Source organism: Caloenas nicobarica, chromosome 2 (assembly GCF_036013445.1).
Source record: "Caloenas nicobarica isolate bCalNic1 chromosome 2, bCalNic1.hap1, whole genome shotgun sequence".
In the NCBI taxonomy this organism is placed as follows: Eukaryota; Metazoa; Chordata; class Aves; order Columbiformes; family Columbidae; genus Caloenas; species Caloenas nicobarica.
The window spans coordinates 42,963,375-42,987,454 of NC_088246.1; the positions used below are offsets into that span (position 1 = coordinate 42,963,375).

General features: G+C 39.1%; 1 protein-coding gene across 1 annotated transcript in view; it reads left to right on the forward strand.

Moving 5' to 3' along the window:
- Window positions 1–23,836, forward strand: part of CMC1 (C-X9-C motif containing 1) — a 45,621-nt gene extending 21,785 nt beyond the window's left edge. Inside the window, exons 3-4 of the mRNA XM_065629010.1 lie at window positions 22,061–22,151; window positions 23,569–23,836. Of these exons, the coding sequence (XP_065485082.1) occupies window positions 22,061–22,151; window positions 23,569–23,683 (206 nt within the window). The 3' untranslated portion in view covers window positions 23,684–23,836. The remainder of the gene's footprint in view (window positions 1–22,060; window positions 22,152–23,568) is intronic.
- The last annotated feature ends 244 nt before the right edge of the window (window positions 23,837–24,080 follow it).

Below are 24,080 nucleotides of genomic sequence, written 5' to 3' on the forward strand. Positions count from 1 at the left end.
TTAGTATTAGAGTATTACAGTATTGTGTTACTGTGGCATACCTGTACATAGCAATGCATTGTTAATGGCAAAAAACATGAGTAATGGTAACTTATTTTAACTGCACGTCCGTAATGATGTATTAAGTAGTTGCTTTGCTGTTTTGGATTATAAACCCCTCTTGGATACTACATTCAACAGTAGCACAGTTAGCACGTTGTGTAAATAAATCTAATACTTTTAAGAGGTCATGCTATATTCCCTTTGCATGTGTATAAATATTTATATTGTGTATGAATTATGGATATTACCCTGGGGTGACTTTCACACAGAAAATAGGTTATTTTTCAACCGTTGAAGTCAAAACGTCTTGTGTAGATACCATTACATTCAGCAGTGGAAAAACAGAACTTAGTTTGGTCAAAAAGTAGCTACTGTGTTTTCAGAAATTTAATAAATAGTGAACTTCCAGATAGCCTACAAACAGTGTATTGACCTTGTGTAGAACGTATGATATTCAAGGTAGGGTAATAGGGGAAGAATTCTGTCCACTGTTCTTTAGAAAACCCATGAAGCTGGCAAGTGTATTTGCCAAAGAAAATTGCTCATCCAAATCACAGAGATGGAAATGAAGTATTAATTCCAGTTGAGCTAAATGGTAATCAGAATAGTAGTTGCAGTTTCGTCTAATATGCTTTGATTTTATGAGGCAGTGCGTTATGAGAGTTGTAGTTTTGATCTCCGTTGTTTCCTGTAGACCGGAGAGCTGTACCTGTTGTACATATCTTTGTGTGGAACGAGTCAGCAGAGCCATTCAAAGAAAAGGGCAGGAAACACAGGCCTTATCAGGCAATAGGGGAATGCAAGTTAAAGCTGAAATACAGTTTGGCAAACAAACACAATTTCAGCAAGATGTGATGGTCCAAGTGTTCTTCACGCTTTATGGTGTTTTGGAAACATCAGAGTGTATTTCATGAAATCTCAAATTTTCATCCTGTTTTGGGATGAAAACATTTTAAACTTCTTTTTCCATGTGGAACAGTAGTTCTAAAGATTGCTTAGCTTAAACCAAGAGAGTTGTCTCTCCCCCACGTATCCTTTCATATAGAAGTGAGTGGATCCTGTGGTAACGACAGTGACAATACACATGTTTTTTTAAAGTACAAACAATGTTGTCTGTTGCTGAGTAAAAGCACATTCTTGTACATTATTGTTCAGGTCCCTTTATTAATGGGAAGAAAAAATAATCCTCCTCTTTCCCATCTCCAAATTTCGTTTTGTTGCGAATGTAATTGTTTTCCGATGGTCGTCTCTGTGGTGCTGCATCAAAAAAGAGTAGGAGATATGTGCTCTGAAGAGTGTTCTGCTTACAGGTCTGATGCTTAAGGAGGGAGTAAAGGCTACAGTAATACATGGTCATAAAATGCTTGTGCTCTATTGTCATCCCTCTGAATTTTATTTTTAAGAGTTTGTCACTCTCAAAAATAAAAAGAAAGGAACCTTGCAGAAAAGAGCGCCTGGAACGTGTGCTGCCTAAGATGAGGACAGAAACCTTTACATGAAGTGTAAGCATATGACAGAAGGTGAGAAGTATTTTGCATGAGGAATCAAGAGCTGCAGGGCTGGTTAGAGGATGTGAAAGGGATGGACAAGTAATACTAGAGCTGTGCAGAGCTTTGGAGGTATGGATGAGGCTTTACATTTATGATCAGGGAGCAAGAAAAATAATTTAGCTGCTGTGTTCTAGATTTTAGAGGGATACTAGTAAAGGTTTTGAAAGGAAACATATAAGGGCTGGAAGGTAATCATTCTGATGTGATAATGAGTAGGAAAAGAACTTGCATTAGGAATTTTGAAGAAAATGGTATAGAAGAGCAGTGCATGAATATTTCCCTTGGATGGAGTGAACAGGTTCTTCTCTTGATATCCGCTGCATTAGGAAGGAGTTAAAATAGGTGTGGGGAATTGTGGATTTTAATTATGATATTAAGGGATCTGTCTTCTTACCTTTTTCCTAAAATAAGTTCAAAGAAAGGGTTTTTTTAAGTCTGAAATGCCCTTTTTTACTTCTAATAGTCAAGCTCAGGATTTTCTTGTATTAATTTTATCACATATAAGGTCTTGCATTTTGTAGGGGTTTTTTTTTCTGTCTGTGATCCAGAATCTCTCAAGGAAGTATCTAGTCATTCTGCTTTTCCTCCCTCTTCAATATAAACTAAAAATGCCCTCCAAGCCTCCAGATCAACAACGTATTTTAAGGATATTTAAATAGTCCTTTCTGAAACACTAAATCATACATTCTGATTATGTGTGTGAATTCCTCATTACACGTGCATACCAGGCTTGATACAGTTCTTGCTTTGTTTCTTGGTGACAGAAATATCCTATACACCTTGCAGTAATGGAATTCTCATTACATGAGTGAAAATGCACTGCAGAGGTGTGGCTTGAGATGTCATCTCACCTGTGGCTGTAGACTGTCAATATAACCTTTCAAAAGTCATTTTACGGAGGTGCAGCTTACATTGGCAAAAAGCACTTCTCAATGCTATCGTTTAATATGTGGGAAATGTTTAGGAAGTGTATAATGTTGAAGCACATAGGAGAGAGCTGAAGTGATGCAATCTAGACTGGTCTAACTGTGCTTTAATAGCATTAACTTCAATTCTATAAAGAGACTGTCAAGCTTGAGTGCTCTAGAAAATTGTCTCTGTGTTGGAGGGCACATTTATCAAGTGTAAGAGAAGAGCAGGGCTGGAAAGGACCTTGAGAAGACACTTTGGGCCATCATCTTCTCTTGTGGCTGTGTCTAGTATGCCTGTGTTGGTCTTGTAATCTGATTAATGTTGCAGCTTCTGTAGACAGAATGTTTTTTGGCTTTCTGAGTTTTGGTGGGGTTTTTTTTAATGTCTAAACTAACTTTTCTTTGTGTATCAAGCCATTTATGTTCTCAGACATTAGGCAGATTCGTGGTAGTGGTCTGAATAAAAGCAGGATGGAATGGAAAAGCAGAATTGAATGGAATAAATAGGACTGTCTGTTTTATCTTAAAAAGGCAAAAAGAAGAAGAAGGAAAAGGCTTGTTCAGTAACCATCCTGGAAAACTGTTTCTACCTCTGAGTCCCTCAGATGGCTTAGAGAAGGTGTTGGACCCTGAGATTCCAGAGGTGTTTTCAGGAGCATGGAGAGTTTAAACCAGAAAACCTTAATGTCACTATGTAAAAAATTATGTTTCAATTCACAGGACGAACCAGTACTTTCAGGTTGAAGAGAATGATATCTGGTAAACACGTGTTACCACAGTCTTCAGCTTCAAATACTATACTTTGTTGCCCATTACCTTTTTTTCTGCCTTTGGGGTGGTAATTTTCCACAGTGAATCTGACAGACCAGTCAAAACAATTCATAAGGCCAGTGGTGAAAAGTACTCTTTATTTTTTCTGGTGTAAATAATCTTTGTCATTCCTCATCTGTCCTGATTTCCTCCTCTTGTTTCTTTGCTTTGTTTATTGAGTGTTTTGTTGTTTGTTTGTTTTTTTAATGCTCCTTAATGCATATAAACTCTCTAACTCACAGTGCGCCTTCTGTTCATTAAGAAGCACAACAGTATAGTCTAAACATGGCTTAAGAAATTGAGCTCCTGAATATGAAAAACGTGTGTGTTATAGGTTTTGCACAAGTATTAATTTGTCTGCGATACCTATCCTTGGTATGGCTATAGGATAGTAAGCTGGAGAAAGTGGCGCCTGGCATGTGTGTCATCCTGTTTCCTACCCCAGCAGTGCAGCTTGCATGAAGTTTGGGTGTGCAGGAAACGTCCCTTCTATTTCTTTCCACATTGCAGAGCACCTCAGTGAAGGAGATGTTGAAAAGCCCAAGTCAACATGGTTGAAGAAACATGGCAAACTGAGCAAGACCCAGTGCAGCAGGAGATGCACATAGACTGCCAGGGCATATTCCTTCTGCCTGCTGGGAAGTTCAGGATAAAATTCTGCCAGGCCATAATGTTTACATTCCTCTATTATTTTAAGGAGGTGTTCTGGGTTACTACCTTAATGTAGGCTTCAACATGTATCTAGGTACTGAACAGAAACTTACCATTGCTTTCCGTATAATACAGAAAATAGGAATATAAAATAATGTCTACTGTTTGGGGTTATATAACAACAACAAAAAATTAGTTATTAACTCATTAAACAGGGTACTAGCAGAGCTCAGAGCTTCTGTGGTGTCTTCAATGATTTCTATCCAATGTCCTGTGTTTAAAATATTTTATGTTATCTACACCTAAAGGTGCTTCATTGCTGTTGAGTAGTGGTACTAATGATTCTTCAGCTTCCTCTTTGTAATAGAGGTGTCCTCATCTTATACTTTTGAAAGCTATTCCTAATTTAGCTAGTTGTAAAATAAAAAGCATAAACATGTATATGTGATGGAATTTTAAAATTTTATGCATTTAAAACAGCTTGAGAATTTTTAAGTCCTTTGTAGGGAGTGAGAATGATGTGGAAAAAAATCCTCTTGCTTCAGCAAGGCTATTATTTAAGTTTATTTTTATATGCTTCATGTGCTGAGTGAGTATGAAACTTCAGCAGTTTTAAGACAGAATACTGTTTGGGGAATCTGTCCTCTTCACTCTGCCATCAAATTCCTGTGAATACGGGTTACTGACTGTGCATAAGCTTTTGAGAAATATTCATTATTAGGCAGAGAATACTTAGAAAATTATAACCTCCTCCCCACCCCCCAAAAAAAAAAATTACACTTCTGTAGAAGGAAGATATTTAACAGAGTTGGCAACTTTTGCTTTAGCTGCATTCTCCTAACAAACTAATGTTAGATGAACAGTTCTGGTCTCATCTTTTTCTCTTCTGCTCTTGCCATTTAAATATCAATTCAGGAAAATACAACCTGTGAATAATATTTTTTTTGCCCGAGTTAAATATGCTAGTTCCATTCTCTTTGAGATAAATACTTAGGTATTCAAATAGGCATTTCTGTACCTGAATTTAGTTAGTGTCTCATTACTGCTATTGTTAATGAAAAGTAAGATTCCATATTGGATTTTTAAATGCAAAAATATATTATTTTCTCTGTTGAAAACTGCTGGATTGGCATGACTACAGAATGATTTTCTAAATGATAACTAGTTGAGCTTAGGGAACTGATGCAACATTTCACAGGCAACTATTTTAGTGCAACCTAATTCTGATCTCATGGTTTTACTCAGGAGTTGTAGTTCACAAAAGTATTTTCACTCTGAGGGACAAGCACTGGTCTTGGTGTGGCACCATTTGTTCGAGACCTGATGTTACTTATCCCCATTGCCCTGTTGTTTGAGTTCCAACAACCCGACTTTCCTGAAAGGTAATTCAGCCACTCTAATAAGGAGAAAAAAATCACCTCTGTGAGTGTGTTAAAAGTACTTAAAGGTAATTTACCATATTTCAGGTCCACATAGATGCATTTCACATAAAGGGTAAATTGTAACAGTGAATATAGTTGCTTTATGTGCAGCAGGTGGAATTCTGTAGTTTCTAACTTAATAGTTACTATTGTAAGTTTGACTAGAAGGTTGGTATGCTAAACTTTAGGTTCTACAGCGTGCTTTGGACATCCATATAAAGCGATATGGTAGTAACCAGTGTTTCTGTGTCCAAACCTTAACTGGTTGCACATTAACATGGTACTTGGGCAGGTTTTGTACTGACAGTTCTCAAGTCTCTCAGCCTTGACTGAACTTGTGGCAAAAAGTCAGAACGATCACTTAAAGCTTGTTATATTTCAGGCAATCAGAGCGGATGGATCTGAACAAGAAGCAGTGTCTGGCCCTCCTCCCTTCTGTGCTCTCTCAAAGCTCCGGTGGGGCAGCAGTTACTTCATACTGTTCTGCACTGTTCAGAGCAGAGACCCTCATGAGTGGAGCACTGGCCATGGAGACTTGTGTTGGCTCCCTGAACTCCTCCTTTGTGATTTTTTGTTAAGTCATGTAGGATGGGAGACATTTAATCCCAATTCTAGTCATCCGAAAGTTATGTCTAGTCTAAACCTGTCATCCTGTTTAAGTCGCTTAGGGGGGACCTAACTGCATTCTGGAAGTACCTTGCGCTCTGTTGCTGTTTTGTGCCAAGGCAAGGTACTTCCAGAATCAGCTTTAGGTGAGACATGTACAATTTACATGGCTAGAATTAGGTCAAATGAATTTTGCTGGTAGTTGTTTTTAGTCTCTGTTCACACATGTAAAGGAGGATAGGACCATATATGAAGGAGAACTATCGTAGTCAGTGCATATGCGATGTTGGATTGGTATGCGTAAAGCAAGGATGGCTATGCTATGAATTTTTGTTAGCATATTTGATCTGCAAAAGCCATGTAGAAATTCTTGGGTTTTCTGAGCATTTGCTAAGGATTCCTTTGAGCTGTTTTTTTCCTTTGTCTCAGGTTGCTTCCACATCGCTTGGGAGTCCCATTGATTTGTTAGTGCCTCCTCTAATATTAAACATCAATGTGTCTACAGGTTCAGTGCAGCTGTGGACTGGCAGGATAGTAAGTGCCTTTCGGCTCCCACCAAGATCTAGTGGAAAGTCGAGGAAAGGCTGTTGATGCCTATTACTTCATTACCAACAAGGCTCAGCTGAACACTGGAGCTACCAATTTTAAAACCTGGGGAGAACGCTTGGAATCAAATGAAGGTTTTTGGCTTTTATGGTCCAAATTATTTTCCTTTTTTTTTTTTTTTCTTTCACCAGTAGCAGCAGCCCCCCAGACTTTAGTTGAGGACTGAAGAATAAACGAAGCTATTTTCCAGAACTAGAGTAATTTGACATCTTATTTCCTGTTTCACCAGTTTTTTCTTTTTGTCCCTGAATATGATATATAAAGCTGAAACCATAGTATGTAGGAGAAAACAGACAAATAATCTCAACAGTATAAACTTAAAATCATAAATCTGAGACTTGCAACCAGCCTGCTGTATAAGAAAACAGATGCCATGCAATAAATTAATACTAAGCTGAATAATAAACAAGATGTATTGTTAAAGGTCTTTAATGCAAAGAAAGTGATTTCAGACTTTCATATGCTTGTTTTCTGTCTTTGTTTAAGTGAGGCCCTTGCATGTGTTTTCTTTATTGTTCTCTTTTGCACACGTTTGAGCTTTGTTGGGTTGAGAACTCAGTCTCTGGTTGGACAGTGGTGATTAACTTACACTAAATAGGCAGCAGTAATGTGATTTGAGAATGAAAAGGATTCATTTCTTTTAAATGAGGGGAAAAAACCCCAAGGTTGAAGGAAATAGTTTACATAATCTGTAAACTAGTTAAGGAGCTGAATATTTATGCAGGTTGAAATTGAAGCTTAGTTGCCCTCTAGGGGTTTTACATTAATACAGCATATGCTAGCTTTTGGGTGGGTTTTTTTCTTTCAGAATAGAGGTGAGAGAAGTCTTTGGAAAAACTTACATACTGACAAATCTGTGGTGGTGGAGGCATGTGTACATCTGCATTCAGTGAGTAAAGCTCAGAATGTTCAGAACCTGGAAAATGGAGGAAAGATTTTTAGCCAGATTATGTTCTTATAATTTCAGTGTACCAGTGGAGATGGTACTCACAGTCATCCAGTCATAGCACCGAGAGGTCCCAACCAGGGAAGATCCTTACAAAGAAGCCAGGTTATACCCCAAAGAGTTTTCAGTCCTAAGTAGACATGGAAGACAAAAGGTTACACAGGGATGTAATGGTGCTGCTGAGAAGGCCACAGTAAGGGCAGCATTGAGACCCTCAGTCAGTGTCTGCTCGTGTCCCAGCCACCGAACGCTGCTTTGCGTTCTCAGTGGCCTCAGCTGCTGCTTCGAGCCCTGTTTATGGATCCTGTGACTGAAATTGGTAGAAATAAATTTTGTCTCCTTCTTTAGAAAAAACAGTTGATAAAAACTGTGCAGTTCTTGTTTGTTTGGCTAACATATGATACTTCATAGGAAGTGTCCTCATGCCGTGGGAAGAAGTATGACTAAAATGTCTTTTAAACTAAAGCCACAGATATATTTCTCCTTGTCTAAACTTTCAATGTCTCGTTTGCCAATGGTTTTGTAGCACACGCATTGCTAGTATTTGTTTGAAGAACTGCCAAACAAGTTCTTTAAAGTGCAGTTGTTTTTCTCAATACAGAAACCACATTTATTTGATTATTTTTGGTCAGTGTGTTTTTTGGTTTTGTTTTTTAAACAGTGTTGAAACTTGTCACTGTATTACTCTAAAATCTTTTGGCATCAGAAATAAGATACTTGCAGCAGGCAAAATAGATGCATTTAAACAAGCACCTCATGCCTAATTTGAGCATATGAGTGCATACAGGTTGAGGAACACAGTGTAGTTGACTGTCAGAAGTCAGAGCACTGTCTCTCAGGCTTCGTTATACCAAACTGGAGTCTGGATTTGTGCCAGTAAAGTCTAGGTATTATAGAGATTTCTGTGCCATTTGCCCATTAAGCTTTACACTAAAGAACAGTTCCTCTTTTTTGAGGGACCTTCATAGCTGACAGAGAGTTCCTGGTGCATTTTGTTTTGCTTTGTGGATTTGTCAAAGGCTTGTTTGCAAATCCTCTGTCTGCAAGTATTTCATTTTCCTGTATTCAAAATTACAACCTTTACTGTGGAGAAATGGCCCCATCTCTTAATTTTTCTGCAGAATTAGGTTTGTTATTATACACGCATAATGCCTTAGCCTGATACCGTTTGGTTCCAACAGCCGGTAGCATCACAGAAGCATCTGCTCGGTTGTATCAGCTGTGTGCTTGGGCACGACATCCCAGCTTCAGCCCGGTGCTTCCTTGTCAAAACCAGTGACTTTATCAGCAGAGCTCTACGTCATCAGTTCCGCCTTCTGCTCTCTCACGCTTGATGTCCATGCCCAATCTACCTGGGCAGCAAATGATTCCTGAGAGCCGTGCGTCGGACCAAAAGACATGGTAGGTCAGAGGGCAGGGTGGGCTGGTTGTTTTCAGGATTTTTCTTCCCCACTTCCATGAGCAGTTTCCTTCTGTGAGTAGGAGCACGTGAGCCGATTGCTGCCTTCGGGCAAGCTTTTGCTCCAGAATGGAACTGCTCTGTAAGGAAGGTTGTAATAAGCTGCTGATCTCACATTGTTCTGAATAGCCTTGGCCTCATCCGTTCAGTTTAATGTCTCTGAAAAGTTTGAAGAAAACTTGTGTTACTAGCTTGGGGAGGGTGTGTGGCACGGAGGAGTTCCTGATCAAGGGGAGCATTGGAATCGCCCTGTTCCTGCAGGGCAGCATGTGGTGCTCACAGCTCATGGAGGGTTTTCCAGGACCTGAACAAAATACTGAGTTGTAGTGCTTTGTCATTTGAAAAAGCTTTCGTGCAACAGTTTCAAAGATACAGGAAGGGTATGGGGGCTGGATTATTTGCTGTCTGGTATTCAGTCCTTTTTAGGTACTGGGTTATCACAGTCATTTATTTAAAACAATTTACAGAAGATGGAAAATAAATGTTACACAGTCAATACCAAATTTCCAAATCTTGCTAAGCTTCAGTAGTGTGCTTTCTTGTCATATCATTAAAACTCATCTCTTGGAAGTCTGAAATTCTGAGTGCCTACATAGTCAATGATGCACTTCCTTTTGAAAAAGTAATTTTACACATTTTATCACACTGTGACCACCATTGCAAAGGGTCAAGTTACTCTTCAGTATACAGTTCAGAATATAGGCACAGCATTTTTTTTTTTTTCCTGAAAAATTGTGCTTCTGGTTCTGTCGTCCTTACAAATCCTGAATAGTACCTTATTCAGCAGTTCTTGTTCTCACACCACACTGGAATACACTGAAGGCTAGGAATTTTTTGACAAAAAGAAAGAGACTGTGCATATACTGCAAACTAAGGTATGTACATGGTAACCTGTTTTGGAGATGTTGGAATGATGGTTGGGAAGGAATATAGGCTGAATTGTGACCTGTAAGGGAAAGTCACTTCCTCATTTAAAAGAGCATAAGTGTACTGATCTTTAATATTGTCTCCTTTGTTGGAGTGCCCAGAAAGCCCGAAATTTTGACCCTGTCCTGCATGCCCCATCCTACCCCCATCCTCTAGCTGGAACTCTGAAATCAGCTTCACTTTTGCGTAGAGGGTATTTTATTTCATTCAGAGGAGGGGGGAATAATAGTAATAATAATAATAATAATAATAATAATAATAATAATGATAATGATACGCCTTCGGTATTGGAATATTGAGTTAAAAGCATACTTTTGTAAATACAGTAAATGGAACTGAGCAGGGGAAAAATATCCCCGAAACAGTGTGCTGGTGTTGCGGTGGAATAGCAGTTGTTTCTTCAGGATTTACGTAAACGACCTGCTCTATCTCCACCCTGTGGCAGAAGGACATCACTGCTATTTCTGCCACTCGCTGAATCTCTTTTATAAATAGATTTTTTTTTTTTTTTTTTTTTTTTTAAACTTTGGAGTTCAGCTGAGGAGTCAATCACTATGGGACAGAGGGAGGGGGATGTTGTTTCTTTTAATCATCTGTTATGCTAACTTCTCAGCTGTCCCCGAGTGGCTCCACAGCTCCCAGAGGAGGTGGGAGGAGAAGCAGCAGCGAGGCTGCTCGGCGCAGCTCAACTCGGATGCACTTGTTTATATAGAAGCAGGCAGTGACAGACAGTAGCCATGGGGGAACTTGCATTTGTTCCAGTTCTGCCTCTTCCAGCGCCTGGTATGGTCACGCTTAATGTCAGGGATACTTACTGCAGGGTGGGAGGAAAATTAGATCAAGTCAGTCTTAAAGGAAGCAGTTGTTTGAAAACAGTGCAGTTTAAGTAGGTGGCTGTGCTTGTTAGGCGTGCTTTACTTGGAGCCTTATGTAGAAGGCAGTGCTTATACATGACAAGAACATTCCTAAAGCAAGTACCTCTACTAGACAAATCGTGATTTAACCAAGTAAACTGTTCAACAGCAATGTGTTTGCTTAAAAGGAATTTTTTTTTTTTTTGTAATTTCAATGGGAAGAAAAGGAGATCTGCTTTTCTTGACAGATCTGCCTGAAAAGCCTAGCAGGCTGTGATCTTTGAGCACTTAAATCTGCCTTGCCTGACAAAGTACAGTCACTGCAGAGCCTTATACATGCTAGTTCTGCCCTTGCTATTTCTCCCCTGTCTTCTGAGGACATAAACCCTCTTCTTTGCACTGCTGTGCTCGAGGTGTCTTGCTTAGTCAGAGGCAGGAGGACTTGGCTTTTAGCTCTTAAAGAGCTGCGTTGCTGCAGCTTCGTAAATGTAACAGTGTACTAGATTTCTGTGTGTTTGGGGTAAAATACACACGTTTGTGGGTGTATATACACACATGTATAGATACATGTGTATACGCACACATACAAAAAATGCTGAAAAATCTGGAAATCCAGGATGGGAGATCAGATCAGGTCGAGCTTATGCCCACTACAGTAAAGCTAACAAGCAGATATTTCTCTGCGTCATCTGTGGCAAAGCTCCATTTGCTGTTGAAGACCAAGTTCTGTAGAAATTCTGGCGACTAAAGCATATTACTAATAAATTCTGCCTACCACAGCATTTTGTCAGTATTCAGCAATAGTCAGGGAAGTACTATCTGACATTAAGATGGATGGTTTTTTAAACATCATCTTTTCTGGCTCTGTGATTACTTAGGAAAACATTTTCCCTAGTAAATTTTCTTGTGTGTGTGTGTGTGTGTGTGTGTGTGTGTGTGTGTGTGTTCAGGATTTTTATCACACTGAAAACTAGCTTTAATCTTTTCACCCCTCGTACCTTAAAAGTAATTTTGATCAGATCTCATGTGTGCAGTACTGATATGGAAAGATAGAATGAGGAGAGCTGACCTGTCCTCGTCCGAGTGGCAGAACTAAGAGCTGCTGAAAATACTGTAAGATTGCATGTGTATATTTTTTTCAGAACTCTGTCTTTTAACGCTAATTGCTTTAATCTGGCATATTTTTGCTATCTGTTTTAAGTATTTGTCTATTTTTTGTTAGTTGTACCGATTGGATAGACTTGAATTACTGTGTTTGGCTGTGTTCCTCAGTCTTTTTTTTTTTTTTTTTTAAACAATGCAGTTTCTCTCATTTTTAAACTTGCTGCTTTTCAGTTTCATTCACTGTCTCTTAGTGCTCATTATGAAATTAGGAAGAAAAGGTCCAACAATCTGCTGTGGACAAGTGTGTGTTAATTGGGACAGACAGAAGGATTATACCTTCTCGCTGTTGCTTGGGGTTTCTGGAGATACCTTTGACAAACATCCACAATTCTCAATCCGAAGGGGAGCAAATTTTAGGCTATAGAGGTTGGATAGTGAATCTGGGGAGAGAGGTTCCCCCAGTACGAGCCTCTGCATCATGTGGGAACGGCACTGTGTCTTCATCATTCATGGCTCTCTTGGATTTATTTATCATTCCTTTATGCTAGCTTCTTAAAACCTGGGTTTTTTTGGTCATCAGAAATTTGGTCTTTAATGGTTGTTGGATATGAAAACAACGGAAACCCTGTTAATGTTTGTGTAACAAAATGTAGATCAGCAGCCGAGCAATGATTCTGGTTTGAATTAAGTGATGCTGGAGAATCACTACGTGCCCTACAGGTGTTTTCATACTTGGTGTGGTGTTGTGGTTTCTAAAAATAACCTCAACAAACAACACCAACAAACAAAACACAATAATTTTTTTATCACTTTTGAAATAGAAAATTTAAATAAGCCATAGATTTTCTATATTCATTTGAAAAACACCTTCTAAGTCTTAATTACAGAAAAGAAATGCTCTTGCCAGGTGTGAGCATTTAACCAAAACCAGAAACCTATAATACCTATGTGTTTAAGAGATTAAAATTTTGAAGTCTGACGCTTCTAAGTGAAGGTGAATGGCATTTACACAACAAGTAACTGGATTGTTCTGGGGAAAAACAAACAAACAAACAAACAAACAAACAAAACCCCCAAACCAACAAAAAATAACCCAACAAAGCCCAACCCCCAACCATTTCTGGTCTGGTCGGAGTGCCGTTAGTCCCCACTGCTGTGGCCTGTTGTGCATCCAGCCGAGGGACACTTTGAGGCCACTGAATTTTTGCAGCAGGGTTTTGAAAACTTGCCAATGAAAGAGGCATTCATAGTATGACACAAACGAGCACAACTGCAATAGCTGTGACTCCAGCAGGACTTTAGCCAGCCAGGGCAGATAAATGTTGAAGGAATTCAGGTTAGCGTATGTGGTTTTGGTATTGGGGTGGTTTTAATCTATTCATTCCTCCTCTTCTCTTGGAGGCTTGTCAGTATAGATCCCCTGGGCGAGTGATCATATGGGTTTTGAAAGGCATGTGAGAACTTCATGCTCCAAGGTATAAGCCAAGCTTACAGATAGGGGTTAGGAAGAAGCTTCACTTCAGAAAATGTTTTTCCATAATGAAGACTTTCTGGCACCTTTTTCTGAAGCAGCTCTTACTAGCTGCTGAGAAGGATGGTATACAGGACGAGTGGGCCCTTTGTCTGATTCAGTGTGTTGTTTTCTCATCTCTAAGTGTCCCCTAAAGCAAAGTCTTCACATTTGTTTCTAGGATATTGATAACACGAATTCTCTGCCCCAAGGCAATGTATTTAGAGAAACAATTTCTAGTTGTTTGGGGAAATATTCTGCCTCTGCAGATCACAGTTGGGCTATTTGCCTTCCTGATGATTCTCTCCTGCTGTACATTCACCTCTCAGTCACAAGATGAATGACTTTTCAGCATTTCATACTGGTGTGCGAGAGATGCTGTCGTCTACTGGAGGATCCTCTGCATTGTATACTTTAAGACAAAGCTGGTTTTCTGTGCTGGGAGTGCCCTGGAAAAGACTGGGCAGGAGGATAGATCTTTAACATGGGGAATATCCCTTCCCTAAAATTCCTGGATTCCTGGAATCATCTGCCCCAAGAAAGATGCCCCTAGCAGTATGTTGGAGCTACAAAAGCTGAAATGGAGCAGCTTTTTTGGGGGGGTGATGATAGGCAGGAAGAAGGAAAGTATGTCATTATTTTTATGTTATGGCAAATGAATATTTGTGGAGACAAAGTATTTGATCTGGTAACAGAGGTTCACTTGAAAGAATCAAGGTTATTTTATGTCAATTTTCTCTTTGCCCTATATAAGATGCATTTAATTATTTCATGCTGGCTCCCTCTATTCAAATTAATCTGTCTTATATATATTGTTGCTCAAATTAGAATAATTCTTTAATCAGCTGTGTTATGCATGCCATAGTAGACTAGAATAGGAAAGCTACTCCTGGCATACTGACGATGCCTGTATTTTATTTGTTATTGTAATTTAAAAGTAAAATCAGAAATATTGATTTCTACTTGACTGGAGAGATGATTTAGTTTGAATATCAGACTGATCTTAATCAGGTGAGAATTAATTGAGTTGGAGGTATTAGATATTCAGTGATGTTAACTGAACCATGATCAATCTACAGAGAAGCTTTCTTTTGTACTGTGTTGGAAATACCAAATAGCTCGTACTCTACAATGTAAAACAATCTTTTCATGTTCATCCTACTACTTCCTCTGGCTCATTTAATGCACCAGTAATCTGTTCTCTGCATACTGAGCAATCTTCAAAGTAACACGCTAATAAATCACAATTTAATATAAAATTAAAAGCATAATAACTTCACCATAAAATGTTGCTGATAATGTTTTGTATCATTTTAATGTTTTGTACCCATTTCACGAACATAGATTTTAAAATCTTGTCCTTGCTTACATGTTACAGGGAACTGTTTCCTCCTGCTTCCACCATCGCCCCCCAGATCCCCATTGTTACTTGTGCATCTTTTCTCCACCCAGTGGTAGAGAGAGCTTAAGGAATGACCCAAATGTTGGAAAAAACTATTTCCTTTTTTATGTAAAGGAAAAAACCTACCCCAGGAATAGAACATAAGCCTGGTCTGGATCATGATATGAGCTTTTTTCTTTCTTTTTTTTTTTTTTTTAATTTTAAGAGTGTGATAGCAGTATCATAAGTGTTGAGAAAATATAAATGGTGAGATAACACCTCTGTAGGACTTCCTCTTAAGTAGTAAAATTGTAAAGTCTTTAAATAAACTAGAGCCAGACCTGAGAGGATCAATTTATGTTGATAATGGAGAATATTTCATTTATGTTGTGTACATGAACATCTGCAAAATACTTACATAATTATGATTGATAAAACTACAGTTCTAATATTATATGAACTGCACAGCTCTTTGCATTCTGAGTCAATATGAAAGTGCCAGGTATTGTTATAATCTGAATCTGCAAAAAATGAACTTTCAGAAGTGGTCTTCCTGCTACATACAGTTCATACACTGAAAGTAATAATGATGATCTCTTGGCATTCTTATATATCAACACAGTTTCAATGCAGCTGTTGTCTGGAGATAATCCCAAACACTTTTTGTTCTTCTCTTTCTTTGGACATGGAAAGACTTTCATATTTGCAGAAAAAAATAGTTAAGTATCTAACATTTTAAAATATTTAAAGTACACACACACAACCTCCCCCCCCCAATCAAACCAAAACCAAAACCCGAACAACTTAAAAAAAATCCCCTACAAATATAATCAGCTTGCTGATTGGTTGCCTTTAGTAAAAAAATCACAAAATAATGAGAAATTTATTGTTAATGCTTGGGGCAGGGCGTTACAGTTTTTTTCATAAAGTTTTTCCTTTACATAGATGTAACTGAAACTTATACAGTCCAACACACCCGTTTTGCTATTTCATTTTGAATGCAGCACAGTGAAGAGACCAACCTGCTGCTCTTTGGGGCTGGAGGGCTGTTGCAGGCTACATGAAGAACGCTTGCATATTAAATATGGTGCTTTCTTTTGGTGTCCCCTGTTTGTAGTTTTGCAGACACCGAGATTAAGGATGTTAATGGTGTGGAAGAAAATCTTTATGCAGCAGAGCTGTGGCTCTGTGTTAATGCCAGATGTTGGTGTGTCTCTTTTAGTCAAAATCCGACAAGTTTTTATTTTCATCATATAGGAGCAAATATTTCTTGAACCTTTGAATAAGTTCTGACATGAAAGGGGGCAGTACCCTGGCTTTTTATTTCCTTTTTTTTAAAAATTAAGAAGTGTATGTACCGGGACATCTGTTGGTGGACCCCCACCAACTTTTTTGTAACTAACTTTCTGGTAATGCAGCTGATCTTTTAAAATTTGAAAATCAACACTTCAATGTCATTATTGCATGTGCCTCTCTGACTGCTTGGAAAGACAGGGAAATCATTTATCCAGGCTTTATTCTGAGATAGGTTAACTGTTACCCAGTTGCACTTTTGTTTCCACCTGCTTCCCATATTATCTTGTATAGTAGTAAAGTTATAAAACAGAGTTGGGTGAAAAAGCTATTAAAAATATTCTTCCTAGATACTGACTATTTTTCAGCAAAGATTTATGTGGACTGTAAAGATCTTTGTAAACAAAGTTCTTTACTGTGTCTAATTCTAGCTAATTATCAAAAAAACCTTAATAAAAGAGTGCTCTGTAACTTAAATCAGTTCTCAATCGACCATGAAATATACTAAGAATCAGACATTCCAAAAGAATTCTTGATACCTCCAACATTATTTGTATAATTCTGTATCTGAACAGAATTCTACAAAGACTTGGAATAGGATTTTTATAAAAAGAAAACCACGGATGTCCAGACAGCTTTAGAAAGAATTTCAAGTGGCTTTTAAAAGCTCTTTTCTTCCATTGTTCTGCAATCTTATTTGTGCAGCTGTTTTCCTCCTTGTTTTCCGTGTCCTGCTTTCTCAGGTAGGTAAGTCGAGATAGGGAGACCCAGTGAATGCTGCTCATGGATCCTGGGCAGCTGGAGATCTGGAGGTGCCTGGAAGCAAACTCAGCAGCTTCCCCGAGCTGCTCAGGGCCCGAGGTGCTCCGTGCTGAAGAGTCTGGCCATGGAAGGGCTCACTCATCACTGGCCGCGGCCACAAAGCCCTCTTGTCTCTCCCTGAAAATCGTAGGAGCTGAGTGGTCTTCCCATTGTAGGCATATATGTGCTAGCGTGCCATTGTAAGCAGGTGAGGACTGGCAAAGCTGAATTGCTCTGTATTCAAACATGTTTTTTCGGCTTTTGTTCCGTTGAAAGCAGACCTTCATCTTGGCAAGGATGTGCTGTTTGGCCTTACATACTGGGTTGATTTAGATAAGGTACTAAATTGCAAGCTTGCCTTAGCGGTCACAATCTGTCTGGCTATAATGGACAAAAAGTAATGAGACTTAAATTCGCAGAACTGTGCCTCAAACTAATTTTGGACTTGCCTTACAACAGAAGCGCAAGGCTTTCTTTCTGAGAGAGAGGAAGGAGATGAAATCTGGCCTCGAATCAGTGATGAACTGTTCAGTGAACTATGTCTGAGCCGTAGCCTCCAGACGAGCTCTTTGCTCTGTGTGCATCCCCTTAGACACAGCCTGTGGCACGGAGAGGAGCCTGTGGGGCCAGCCTATGTCAGATATGATGTCATGAGGTGAAACAGGGGTCCACAGCCAGTTTCCGTGGTAACTGGTAGGCACCTGCAGCTTGTTGACGCAGTTCTGGATCTGTCCTTATCTGTGCATAGAGCATTCAGTGATGCACACGCGCACCTGTCCTGGCAAAGCCTCATCACAGTTCATTTTATGGAGGACAAGGCTTTATCCCCTTTCTAACAAGGCATTTTCACTCATGTTGTGTTGAGCTCTGTCCCTTGTTTTATTTAGCTGGTATTTGTAAATATTGGGGACAACTTTTACTGTTTGTTTGAAACATTTTTTTCCGTTGTGTTACAATCTACAATGAATTTGCAGACTTGCCCAAATTTACAACTAGTTTTGCTGCTGCCTGAGGGTCTGTTTTGGTAGCTCGCTGCTTGCAAAGGGAAAGAAGATGTTGGAGACCTCATTAATGTTTATAAATATATGAAGGGTGAGTGTCATGAGGATGGAGCCAGGCTCTTCTCGGTGACAACCAATGATAGGACAAAGGGTAATGGGTTCAAACTGGAATACAAGAGGTTCCACTTAAATATGAGAAGAAACTTCTTCTCAGTGAGGGTGGCAGAGCCTGGAACAGGCTGCCCAGGGAGGTTGTGGATTCTCCTTCTCTAAAGACATTCAAAACCCGCCTGGACGCCTTCCTGTGTAACCTCATCTAGGTGTTCCTGCTCCGGCAGAGGGATTGGACTGGATGATCTTTCGAGGTCCCTTCCAATCCCTAACATTCTGTGATTCTGTGATTCTGTTATATCAGTGCACAAATTTGTAAAGTCATGGAAAACCACTTGCTACAGTTGTAAAGGTTGGATGATGCACAAGATTTCTAAAAAGCTCAATTCTGCTCTGAAAGAGCAATTAATTGTTCTTTGTATTACATGTAGTCTATCAGGAAAGAGGTTCCTTTGAGTGTGAGAGCAGGTTTCCTCGCGTTCTGATAACCGCTTTTAGCTGCTGAGGTGCTAAACTACAATGGGTTTGTAATCAGATCCTGTGCATCCGCTCCCGTTGTGGTATCTTGCTACAACGCACCCTGAGGCTTTAGTCTATGACACAGATTTTGCTTGAGCGAGGAATGAGGGGTGATTGTCAAGATTATGGAGAGGGAGATTGATTCTTGGTTTGAGATTATATCTGGAATTATTGTGCACTATTTGTGAGGCTATTCTTCAAACCAGTAGTTTTAACACTCTTTGTGCTGCTCGACATCGAGATGTTTTGTTTCATGAAAGAGTTGTGAGCAAGACAGAGCATAATTAAAAATAACATTCTCTAGGCTCCTATAAGGTTTCTGCTAAACATTTATAGCTAAGCCTGCCTTGCACCACACTCCTTAGCTGGCTGCCAAAGGGATTTTAAAAGGCTGGAAGTAAGAGGAGAGAGAGCTAATCAAGTTTTGTGTGCTTATATGAGGATGCCCAATATGCTTTAACCTGCTCCTGTTTTCCCCTCTGTTTTTTAGCATCAGCAACGCTAGAGCTGGGTAGCTGGAAGCGGTTTTATCACTTTGCAGCAGTGCGTGGCCAGGTACCGCAGGTGGGGCCTTCGGAAGGCAGGGGTGCTGGCAATTGCAGTGCAGGTCTTGTTCACTGGGACATCACGCCTTGAACCAATCAAGACTGGTGAGCTAACAAGTGAGAGGGACCTCCTGTTGTCTTCAGTGGTTTTTTTACTTCACAGCTTCCAGAAGGAATGATTACTACAAAAAAGGAAAAAAAAAACCAGCACAGCACTTAAGAAAGTGCCTGTAGAGAGTAGAAATCAAACTGGTCACTAGACAAACCGTATGCTCTCGAAGGCTTCCGATGTTTTTCCCAGAAAAAAAGAAAAAAGGACATTTTTAGAAATGTGATAATACGCATGATTTTTCCGAGATGCTGATGTAGGGACATTCAATGTACACAGTCCAGGAAAGAAAAGAAGAAACATCAGATTCACCTTCAAAAACCAAAGAAACATGTTGATAACCTAATAACACATTTCTCATGTTGTTCTGAGCTTACACTGCTTCATAAACTTTAGCTATCCAGAAGTATCCCGAAAGTTGTGCATGTGAATTTGGATGATTTTAGGTCTAAACTAAAACACATACCAAACAAAATCTTAGAAATTAAGTATGGGTATGTCCCAACAAGTAATTAACTGGTTAATTTAAACCCACGTTTTGCCTACTTTCATCTGGTATGTTTTCAAGTGGCGTATGGCGACATTACCAGTGTTTAACATTAGGTGCCGCGTTGAAGCACATTGTAAGTGTTCATCAATAATATGTTCAAAGTAGAGAAGACATTAGTTATTTGCAAAGTTTTGCAAAAATATATGTAAGTTTGGCAGTGTGAGGACAGTTTAGGCTGTTAGCAACACATTCAGCAGTTATTTTTTTTTTCTAAGTTATTTTATGAAAAGCCTAATTAATGTAGTCATGGGCAAGCAGATTAGCCTCATGTAGGGGTTGCTTGCAGCTGTTGGGTGACTTTCTGCTTTAAGTCCTGTTAGTAGTGTCCAGGTTACTAGAAGGTGGATTTTGTTCCACTGAGGTCCGCGATTGCTTAATGTCCATTTGGGTGGCCATCTGCTACGCGCAAAGGAGAGGATTGCCCTTTTACAGGCACAACTCTCTGTTTCCTTTTTTATCTAACTTTTGATGTGATGGAAGTTAGATCATCGTATAGGATCAACAGTTACTTGGTAGGCAACTCTGAAACCTCAGCTTGAAGACATACAAGGACAGGTACGGGACTGCACTACAGTTGGTAGGTTTAACAGTCGTGCCCATGTTTTCACATGGTCAGTAACTTGGAGGTGTTTGAGATGCTGCCTTGGTTTCTTGCATGACTTCAGAAGTTGTATTGATACTGTGTGTTTAAAGAATGGAGGTGATAAAAAAATTGCTACTTGTGTAAATATTACATATCCGATTGCTGTGTACAAAAAGTGGAAGATTCTAGTGTGAGTACACAAGTACAGGGTTTTGGACTAAACAGCGTAAGAGCAATGCATTGAGCATATATATACATATGATACTCATTGTGCATCTACTCAAGGTACATATACATTGAGTATATAAATAATGTGATTTACCCTTTGTATGATGTAGCATCATTAAGTTTTGGTGTTACTAGATCAGCTGTAGGTTTTGCTAGAGATGTTCCACAATGTAACCATTTCTGTGTGCCCTAGATTTGCTGGATAGTAAATCACTTCCAGGAAAAGCTCAGAAGAGGAGAAATGGCTGGAACTCTGGAAGGGGACATGGCAGATTTGACTTTGTTCTTGACCTGGCCACCAGTTGATCTTGGACAACTGGCTTTCTCTCTCTCTCTTTCTTTTTCCGCCTATTAAACACAGACGATTACTAACTCAGATCCCTTACAACAAAAGAGTTTGAAGTCTCCTGATAGGAATAACAGCAAATTCTTACCTAGTTTATTATTTAGTGAAATATCTATACAGGGTGCTAGTAACAATGGGACATAATTTGAGTTACTCCCAGATAAAACCCACACCCTTAACCATGACTTTGCTTCTCCTCCAGCCCCCAGTGCTATTTCTTTTTCAGTATCTCAGTGGCTTGTTTTTAAGTCTTGAGACCTTTAAGACTGACCGGCTACTTTCACTTCATTGAGCAGATGCAAGATCGTTTCTCTTGGGAGGAGACAGATCGTTGTCTCTCCTCCCTTTTATATTCTCTTGTTCTTAAATGCCAGAGATCATGATCCCAGAAACTTAGCATTTTTGTGGGCAGTGCTCTTTACTGGCCATTCGGACTTTGAAGAAACTCCATATTGAAGTGCTACAGGCCACTACGCAACACAGAGAAGACACAGAGAAGACAGCAGTCCTTCTTGGGGCACTGTCGTGCCATGGAGAACAACCCGGCACTCCCAGCGAAGGAGCTGCTGGAGTTCTCCTTGCACTCCCAGGAGGGATTTTTGGAAATGCCAGGAAGGAACCATGACCTTACAGTTTCCTATCTCCTGTCCCAAGGGAACCTTCAGAAGAGCTGAATGCCATGGCATTTCTTTGAGACAGTCGTTGCTGTCAATGCTACTGACCTCTTAATTTGTAGATGCAAACACGCTTCAATAATGTCAAAAGCTTTCATTGCAGAGGAAACGCGAACAGCGCCGGCTTACCTAATTTTTCATGCTTCCTTTTGTTTTGCTGTGATAGACCTGAGCAGTCAGTATGAAAAGCAGACACAAGAATTGTGGATTTGCTGCAAGAATAACTTCAGAAATGCGTTGGTATTAGCAACAGCAGTATGTGTATGAACGTGTTATACGATAAGAGGGGAGAATCTCAATTAAAATCTCATTGCTAAGCAAATGGCAAAGACCTCACAAACAGTATGACACTCCAGGCCAAGTATGGTTATATTAATAATAATAATAATAAAAAATCAGATCTGGTCTGTAAGGAGTTGGGTTTTTTATATAGAATAATAATAGTCACCTAGGAAGATTTGTTTACCAGTGGTCATTTTTCTAACTTTAGTTTGTGGTTTGTTTGTTTTTCTGTTTTCCCAGCATTTACTAAATGCTGTCAAGAAACTGGTCTTCTTATGGTGGTGAAGTGTCGGCAAGAGAACTCAGCACTGAAAGACTGTCTGGTTGGCTAGTAAGTCCTTCATGAGTTTTTGCTGGGGTTTTTTTGTTGTTGTTGCATGACCTATACTGATCTAGAAATGAGTAGAAATCTTAAATCTTCTCAAAAGGGTTTTGCAAGATGAGTGAATTTGATGTATTTTCTGAAAATTGTATCTTCACTTTATTAAAAAAATGTGCTGGTCAGGGCCTTAACTGACAAGATGTTATCTCCTTAATAAGGCTGTCCTGTGGTTGTAAAGACTCTCTTCTTGATCAAAATGGTGACGGATTTAGATTTTAAGCCCAGATGACATGTAGCCCTGAATTCACAAGGCTAAATTACATCAGTGCAGTAGATGTGCCTTCATACCCTGTTCTTGAGACAGGATAAGTTTGGTTTGATTTTGCTTCTTGAACTGGTTTTTTTTAAGATTTAGTCTTTGTCCTGAAAGCATTCTGCTGTTGGGAACAGCAACAGCAGCAGCAATGGGAAATGGGTAAATACTAGAGAGGTCAATTGATGCCCTGGGGGACTGAAACATCACTTTGGGGAGTCCTCATTTATCCCCAGGCCAAAGTGTGAGAGTCTTGAATTTCCCAGGATGAGGGTTGGACATTTTTTGAGCTTCACTGGGAGAAGAAGGGGGTTGGTTTGTGTTTTTGTGGAACGTGTGTCCTGCCCTGTTAAACCCAAGATTAAGAGTAAATGCCTTTAAACTAGTGACGGTTATTCTCAGGTATTTGAGAACTGATGAAAAAAACATGTGCAGCCAGGCAAGACTTCAAGCCTAACTGCAGTGAGAAATTGCTGGAGTTATTCAGTTTTACTTGTCTATATGTCCCTGCATTAAATTTTGCCTGCCCCCCCCTTTTTTTTGTTAACAAAAAAAGTAATGACACCAAAACCCAATACATACTACTGAAAAAAATGTTTAGTGTTTGAATAATTATATTTAAAATGAAAGTTATGAGAAAAATTAATTTAATTTAATGATCAAGGGCCTACACGGCTACTGTTCAAGACATACACTTGAACCTGTTCCCCGTAGTTGTTTGGGTGCATAAAAAAATTTGAGTGTATTCCAGCAAATTCCCACACTGAGGAAGCTAACTGCACATAATAACAAATTATTTAGCTGAACTGAAGTACCAGCTGTCTTTCCCTTTTTCTACCTTTCCTCTTCATGGCTTCACTGTAGAGGCTTGAACACGGCTACACCTCCAGAGAGAGCAATAGCATGAGAGAATATGGACCAACTTAATATTTAAGAGTTGATGAAGATAACTTCAACCACTTATGTACTTGATTTAAAAAAAGGTATTTTATTATTGAAGCAGGCACATTTTCTTTGGTTGTGAAAGGAAGATCAGTTAAGAATATGATTCATGCAATATCTGTTCCATATTCCAAAATGAAAACCAGTATTATGTATTTGTCTGTCTTGTAGCTATTCCGATCCATTATTCTACGAAGAATGCAAAACAGAATATTTGAAGCAAAGAGAAGAATACAGAGCAACTGGAATTAAGAAAAAAAGACAGAAGTTTACTTCAAATGTGTAGTTAAAACTTACAATTAACTTTTCAAATTTTATATCCAATTTTGATTTGGCTTGATTTAAACAGACTTAAATCATCTATACTCCTCTGTGTGGAACTTAACTGAAATACGCAAAATGAGATGAACGGAGAATAAAATAATCTCTGAATTTGAAAGTATTTTTTTCATTTTCTGTAATTAAAGATATCAAGCATGCGGGCACAGTTTGCAAGAGAAGTTGCAAGGTCCCTTCCTCTGTCTGGACCTGAGATTTTGTTACCAATTTACAAATGACCTTTTGGAATGTAAAGCTTGTGTCTAGTTAAGTGTGACAGGCTACATAAAAACTTAAGGGAGAATAATTTAAGCTGTATTAATGGATCACAAATTGAGTATACTTTAAAGCTGGTCTATTTGTCA